The sequence below is a fragment of the Rhagoletis zephyria genome, unplaced genomic scaffold (genome assembly GCF_001687245.7).
Source record: "Rhagoletis zephyria isolate East Lansing unplaced genomic scaffold, Rhagoletis_zephyria_1.1 Rzeph_scaffold_20972, whole genome shotgun sequence".
In the NCBI taxonomy this organism is placed as follows: Eukaryota; Metazoa; Arthropoda; class Insecta; order Diptera; family Tephritidae; genus Rhagoletis; species Rhagoletis zephyria.
Genome location: NW_016178030.1, coordinates 1 through 7,891, shown reverse-complemented (window position 1 = coordinate 7,891; position 7,891 = coordinate 1). Strand labels below are relative to the sequence as shown.

Below are 7,891 nucleotides of genomic sequence, written 5' to 3'. Positions count from 1 at the left end.
AAAGCTTTAATAAAGTCTACTACAAATTCCCAGTGGAAATCTTCACTGTCAGGGCATTGCTGCTCTATGAACTCTTTTATTTTCTGCAGTGAGGTTAGCATTTCATATGTGGAGTTCCACCGCGTTAAATTATCTAGTACTGGCATTTGCATATGGCTAGATNTTTCTACAGTCCTCCAACGAAGAGCCTAGTGTCTTTAGGACGTCATACGCAGCAAGTTGTAGAGTATGAGCTACGCATCTTACTACTGAAAATACTGACTCTATGGTGCGGTGTAAATTTTCCTCCTCTTCTACGGCAGTATCCGACTCTTCCAAAATTTTAGCTTCCTGTTCGTCTTGCAGTATTTTACTGGCCTTTATAACATTGGCTCCATTGTCAGTGGTGTTGGAGTACACATGCTGTAGTTCTAAGCCATAACTTTCTAAACAGTTGATTACTTGTTCTTTTATAAATACTGCCTTATGCCTTTTGTTGAGCCGTACCATACCTATCGATTTTATATAACATAAATTAACAGACGTTTCAAGAAAAACTCAAAACTTACCCAAAGTATGTATACATATCTTGATATCTTCAATATATTGGGCATTTATTCCAAGTACGCTCTTGCCCATTCTGCTAGCGATATCAACTTTCAAACTAATTAATTTTTGTTTTAATCTTTCAGAAATTGCTTTTTTTATATTTTTGGTGGTATGACTAGTTATATTCACTATATTGCGTGAATTCAAAGTTGTTCCAAATTTCCGCTCATATGGTTCGATTAATCTTTTAAAAAAATCGTGGTCGTCAAACAAACGGAACGGAAGGTTCTTTACTGTCACTAAACCCACACAGCATTTTAAAAACTCCTCCTTATCAATATCGATGTTTACAGACCCTTTAGCCTTTTTAGCAACCGTCTTCCACTTACTCGTATTTTTCTTAGTAGCGATTTCCATCTTGTGGGACAGAGCATAATGTCGCTTCACATTAAATGTATTCGTCCCACTTAATACTTTTGCACAAGTTAAGCACTTAATCTTTTTCTCTTGAACGAGAATCTCATATAGCTCCTTATTTTCCATTTTATTTAAATTAAATTTTTTTTAAATAATATTTGTATGACAGTAGAAGTTAATTGTTTTTGAAAATTGAGACTCAAAATTCAAAGTGTTCCTACTGGATCATGAGTTTCACTGCACACAGCACACACGTGTGCATGTGTTTTATATCGAACAGCACACCCATGCGCATGTGCCATTTTTTTAATTTTCGAAGCACACACATGAGCATGTGTTTTATATCAAAGCGCACACACCTGAGTTGTGCGCAAGATTTTTTTTTGTATAAACGCACACTCATGTGTATGAGCGAAATGTGCTGGGAAGTGCTGCTCATGCGCGTGCAAATACGAACCCTGGTAGTACCTTTTGGTCCTTAATAGTTAAAATATATATAAAAAAGGGACATACTTATTTCTCAAAACCAGAGGGGATCAACGCTCAAAGACATTCAGAGAATGCCTATTGTATTTTCTTCCCAACGCATCAGACTATTTCGATATCAAGTTCAATTTCGTATCGTTAGAAATCCCAAAGCCGAAAAAACATCAAAATTTTGTAGAATTGTTTCCAGACAAATGTTCCTTTAGTCTGAGATATTTCAGCCAAAATCTTTCTGTCTACAAGTAGACTATAGTCAGTCTAACGACCTCTTCTTGAATTAAAGAAACCCGCAGGTCGCGTTACTTGTAAGGTCCTTAACTACTACTTGTCCTATTTCAATCCATGCTGTATGACGGTTTATAAAAGGTAAAATTGGATTTTGAAAATAAAGTAAACCTATAAGATTATAAAAATGTTTGAGAATGCAATGCAGATAGGAAATTTTAGAACTTAAAAGCTGTACTAAACTTTTGTATACAAAAAATTAAATTGCGGTATTGTTTGATTTAAAAAATAATAATCTAAATATAGAGCGCAATCTCACAGACAAAAACGAATAGGGAAAACTACATAGCCATACGCATGTAGTAAAAATACACACAAGTACATATACGTATAAGTAGGTATGAGCACAAAAGCTGTAGTGTAATTTGTGACTATCAAATAAAAATGAACGTTTTATACACATACAAGTATCTATAACCAAATTGTCCGAAAACTAGTGGGTGTAAAAATAGTAAAAGTGAATCGCAAGAAGAAAATGAAAAAAAAAATATTGAAAAAATTGGCATAAGTAAGTACCTAAATATTGTCTAAAAATCGCTACAGCCAGAAACAGTGGCATGTAAAAGAAAATAGTTTCATTTGTACATAGTACATATTACCGTGCGCCGAAAATCCGCTTTTTTAGAATTTTGATTGGTATAAGCAAAAAAATGGTTCATTATGCTTTAAAAAAAAAATCTGTGTGAAATTTGGAATTTTTTGGTCAACAAAGTTCAATATTCTCAAAAAATAAAAATCAATAAATAAGTTAATTAATATATATTTTTTTACTAAATTGCAATAATCTTCGAAAGTATTAGTCCTACATAATTTGGTATATGGACCTTTTTGCAGAGAATCGAAGTTAGCTAAGAAAAAAAATTTTTAGTACTAAGACTTTGATGGAATTGGGCGACCAAAAATTTTCATATTTCACTCAGATTTTTTTTTTAGAGCATAATGAACCATATTTTTGCTATTACCAATCAAAATTCTAAAAAAGCGGATTTTCGGCCCACGCTAGTATGTACATACATACGTTTATAGTAGGATATTCTGGAATTTTCTTTACCATGTGTGCATTTCTACTGTATTCAATTTTAGTTCTAAACGTTTTCCTTTCCCAATCTTTTCTTACAGACTTTCATTGCTTGCAATGCATGCATGCATACACAAGAGTACTTAATCATTCATACATACATATCGCACACGATCTTCAAAGGTGACACAACTCAAAATTACACGTTCGTCAGAAAATACGAAAAACTATTTCTTAGCACATGCTAATTATATGGGCAAGTACCCTTTACCCAAAGATTTTTCAAAGAATTATAACAAAAGTTTACTCCTGCTTTTGCTGCAAGGTAAAAAAAAGCTCTGTGGATGTACATGCATAGTGCATAAATAATTTCAAAAATGCCAAATTTTTAGTTGTGTCACTTTTGAAGATTATGTGTGATATATAGGTGCATATATACATATGTATATTCTCCTTTGTATATACAACACTGTGTACGAGTATTAGTTTTCTTTCACTTACCGTAGACGCGTATGGAACCTTCCGTTTCGCCAAGTGAATTCTTGGATATGCATCGGTAGTTGCCAAAGTCGCCATATTGTAAATTTCTTATTGTCAATTTCATGTGAGCACTGAAGAAGTCATAGGTTATTGTTATTTTCAGTTGTTTGGTTGCACATATTGTATAAATTGGCATTAAATATTTTCTAAATAACACTAAGCAGATTGGGTGGATTGTAGTACATTGTATTTTTTAGTACATATAACGTAAGAAGTGCAAGTGGAACGAAACTTATGGCGCTTTCTTTGCTCGCAAAAAATTTCACCTTTTTTTTAAAGAGCGAGCACGCAATATACATGTGAAGATGCTGAGAAAAAACAACACGGAAACTAGACAGCCCTGGCGCAGGGCAGAATAAATGCAGCATTATTTCGAGAAAAGAAAACACTATTAGGCCCAGTTGTTCAATGTCTGGTTATCACTACCTCCCAGTGAAACATCATTATCGACGATTTTGACATCATGCATATAACATGTGATCGATAAAGCAGTCGTTGAATTGAACCGGAGCTTCTAACTCCGATTTGTGCTAATCAGACATTGAACAACGGGCCCGTAAACTTTCAAACCATTAACTAACCAACATGAAACCATAATTACTGCTTATGGGACCATAAGCCTACAAGTAAAATATACTATATAGTCGCGATGGTTTATTATGACCGCTGAAGGTCAAGATATTTATATTTTCATGTCCAAATTTATTGATTTTCCAAGAGGACCAGGCGCGGATACACAGGTGTTTTGGGGGCTAAGACAGCTGTAAATAGCCGCACACCCGCAAAAAAGTGTCGGAGTTCGAAAATCACTTATTTATTGTGATTCGCGGGACACGAATCTGAAGACCGTTCTGCTTCACCTCGTCAGGATTTTTTGCTAACCTCAAAAAACGCGCCTGTTACATAACATCCGCCTCATTTTTTGGGGTTGGGAAAAAATCCTGACGTCATAGAACAAAACGACTTCAGATTCGTGCCAGGGCATCAAAACACATGGGGGTAGGGAATTCCTGTCAAAAGTAAATGACAGTTTTCTTTATGGTTCTGCGTAGTTTAACTAGAAGAATTTGAAATTGTCTCTTTTTAAAGAAAGTGGCATAACTTCATAAGTTTTTTATGGATTTTAATGAATGGTACCTAGTTTTACTAGCAATTAAATATTATTTTCGAAGTAATGATTAAAAGAGACTATTTATTTTTGAAATTTTGATTGAACTTGAGGCCGTTTTTAATTTGAAAATTATTGTTGCTTTTCCACAAGGAGGTTTTCATTAAAAACGGCTTCATGCTCAATAAAAATGGCCTCATGCTCAATAAAAAATGAATGAAGATACTTGTTATAAGACCATAAAATAACAAAAACAAATTTCGAAATTTATTCCAAAAGTTTGCCACATATTTGCAATGTTAAGCATTGCATAGTATAAATATTCTTCTACCCAAAGACATATAAAAACTTAAAATTTGTTAAAAAAAAATAGCCGCGCTAAAAATTTTTTAGTGCGGGAAGTCATGTTAAAATGATTTTTTAAAAATAAGTCGAGAATTTTAAGATGTTAAAAAAATTTAAACCCATTTTTGTGAACTATTCGACCAGCCCTACGACTTCAAAAATTAAAATTGTTTAAGAAATAACCGGAAGTCATGCGAAAATGGTTTCTTAATAATAAGTTGAGATTTTGAGCGTGTTGCACCAGTTTTGAAAATAGTTTCGTGAATTACTCGGCCAGCTCTACGAACTGTACTAGGCCACTTAAAAAGTGCGAGCAATTTTCGTTTTTTTTTTCAACAACGTATAATTTAACCAAAAATAAAATTTCTTTCATAATTTTTGTTCTAATTTGCTTATTCGTACATATGTATATACGTATACTAGGCAAGCGTACTTAAAACTTTGCTCAATTCTGTTATAGGTAAATATGAACTTACCGATAGGAATTTTCTGTGTAATCAGTTTTATATTTTTTGCTCGGCAGGACCATCACCGAATTATATACCCAATAAATGATGGCTCTGTGAATGACAGACATAAAAACAATGTTTGCTTATTTTAGACTATACAATTAAAGTTTACATGCACAGATGTATGTAGTTATACGTGTGAAACCAAATCGGTAACTTAAATATTTGACTTTGAAATAAATAAACAAAAGCCTAAGTATGTCTTAGCTAATGAAATTGTAAGTAATTGCATATATATAGAAACATTTTATATATATCTACCAAGTAGTTACATATATGTATATACACACATATATTTTTTTCATCTGTATGAATTAATCATTTTTACAACTTCCAAACAGTCTTTACACACGCTTGCGCATATGACTATATGTACTACATACTTATGTGCGTTAGTTTTAGCAAAGCAGTCAGTAGCAGCTTTTCTTGACGGCCGGCTGAAGACTGGAAATTTTCTGAAATTCAAAATAGCTTAATTCCGGACTAACTTACACAAAAGACATACAAATGCTATATATATGTAAATATGTAAGAAAATAAAATAAGAGTAAAATGGAAAACTATTCGCGTAAAATTAAGTTAGCACTGAAAATTTGAAATAAATATGTGCATACATATTTATGTAGGTGAATAACTTACCTAACTTACGGAAATTATTCGAGCAAATATAAATAAAAACTGTATAAAAGTAGAGATCAGAAAATAAATATATATTTCCTTAAAAATAAATACACATTTTCAGTTAGAATTTGTTTCAGATAAAGGTCAAACACATCTACATACATACATATATACATAGCTAAAATAGTAAATTGAAACTAAATTTGTCTCAGAATAGTCAAGTAGATGTGTGCCACTTATAAGCAATTTAAAAAGGCTAAAAACTTACTTAGGATGTGCCTCCGTGTGACAGTCAATTGTGACATCTGTACCAGCTGGCGCGCCGACGAGTTGATTGGGTACCCAAATCATAGGCGAAACTTTGAGAGTAAAACGAATGAAATAATATAAATATATATTTTAGTTACTCTCATTAGGGTGCCTCAGCAAAAAAGTAGCGTGTTTTCCACCGGAATTGTAAACGTATAAATATATAATTAAAGACTCGCCAAAATATTTCTTAAAAATATTAAAAATCTCGTGAGCTGTACCTAGTTTGAAATAGCTCCAAAAACCGAACTTTTTATTAATAAAAAAAAAATTATATAAATATTTTTTCTAAAACATCACCCCAGATGATAAAATAGTTTAAGCCGAAGTTCTATTAACAGAATCAAAATAATGAGATTTTTGGAGATATTTTGAAATAAGTTCAGCTCACATAAAACTCAATATTTTTCCGAAATATTTTGCTGGAAGTCTTAAATTGTAATAAATTTTATAATTCGGTCTGTAAAACAGTAGCGACTTATATTATAGGAGATGATGCACACTAATGTACATACAAATATCCATTTGCAGATAACCTCATCCATAATGTTGTATTTCACTTATGTACTTATGTATGTATGCACACTAGGCGACAAATGAAAGTTTACACCTTGTTATAATATAATTTAAATTTATTTTCATGAAATTTTTTTGCATTAATAACACGGTTCAACAAAATTTGTATTTTATCTCAAAAACGGGTCCTTTTCTTCGGAAAAACTACGTCCAAGCTATATTTTTAAATATTTTTTGAAATTTGTCAGTTTTCGACACTTCAAAATTTTTTTTCTAAAAACTGGACGTGCTAGAAAAATTGTACAAATACACTTCAAATCGGCAACAAAAAAGCTATAAGATGAGTTCGACCCCATTTTTGAGATAAAATAAGACCAAATTTTGTTGAACCGCGTTATTTATGAAAATATAGTTTATTCTATAATATAAACCATAAAAATGTTAGTTCACAATTTATACAAAATTCACAAAAGTTCTAAACATTTTCATCTAAACTTTCTACTTTTTATTCAGAATATCTAGAAAATTTTCGAGTGTGCAGTTTTGTAGCACATTCAATTTTAGTCCAAGTTTCAACCGACTATAAAATCGCGTTAATTTTTGAGATTTTTTTTTTTTTTGGAGATTGACTAAAATTGAATGGACTACAAAACTGCATACTCTAAAATTTTCAAGAAATTCTGAATAAAAAGATGAAAATTTTGATAACAAATTTTTGAATTTTTGTTAATTTTGTATAGAATGAATTATATTTTCACAAAAAATAATTAATGCGAAAATTTCTTCATGAAAATTATTATGAATATTATATTAGAACAAGGTGTACAATTTCACTTGTCGCCTAGTGTATGTAAAAAAAATTCCTGACACTTCAGAATGTACTCACATTCAACATCCAAAATGATTCGCTTTGACACTGATGGCGGTACACCGTTGGTGGCTATACAGAGGTAAGCACCCATTTCATTGCGGCTTACTTTCGTCAATGGCAACACTTCGCCATCGTAAACTAAAACTGTAAAGGAAAAGATACAAATAAAAAAGGAAAAGTTAAATATAGCCAGTACATTTTTATGTAGGTTTAAATTACTCCTATTCAAGTCAATTGGGCACATGGCACATGCTTACCTTTCTTCTTCTTTTCGACGGCAATTTCTTCTCCATCTTCGCGCCGCCAAATTATTTTCGGCGTTGGAAAGCCATCAGCGC

At 32.1% G+C, this 7,891-nt stretch overlaps 1 protein-coding gene across 1 annotated transcript; it reads right to left on the bottom strand.

Moving 5' to 3' along the window:
• Window positions 1–262: 262 nt before the first annotated feature.
• On the bottom strand, window positions 263–7,697 carry LOC108380965 (lachesin-like; the record flags this gene model as incomplete). The annotated part of the gene is made up of 5 exons (XM_017637368.1): window positions 263–425; window positions 3,236–3,345; window positions 5,204–5,287; window positions 6,126–6,216; window positions 7,569–7,697. Coding segments are annotated over 5 exons (577 nt in total), but the record flags the coding sequence as incomplete, so codon positions are not given.
• Between the last annotated feature and the right edge of the window lie 194 nt (window positions 7,698–7,891).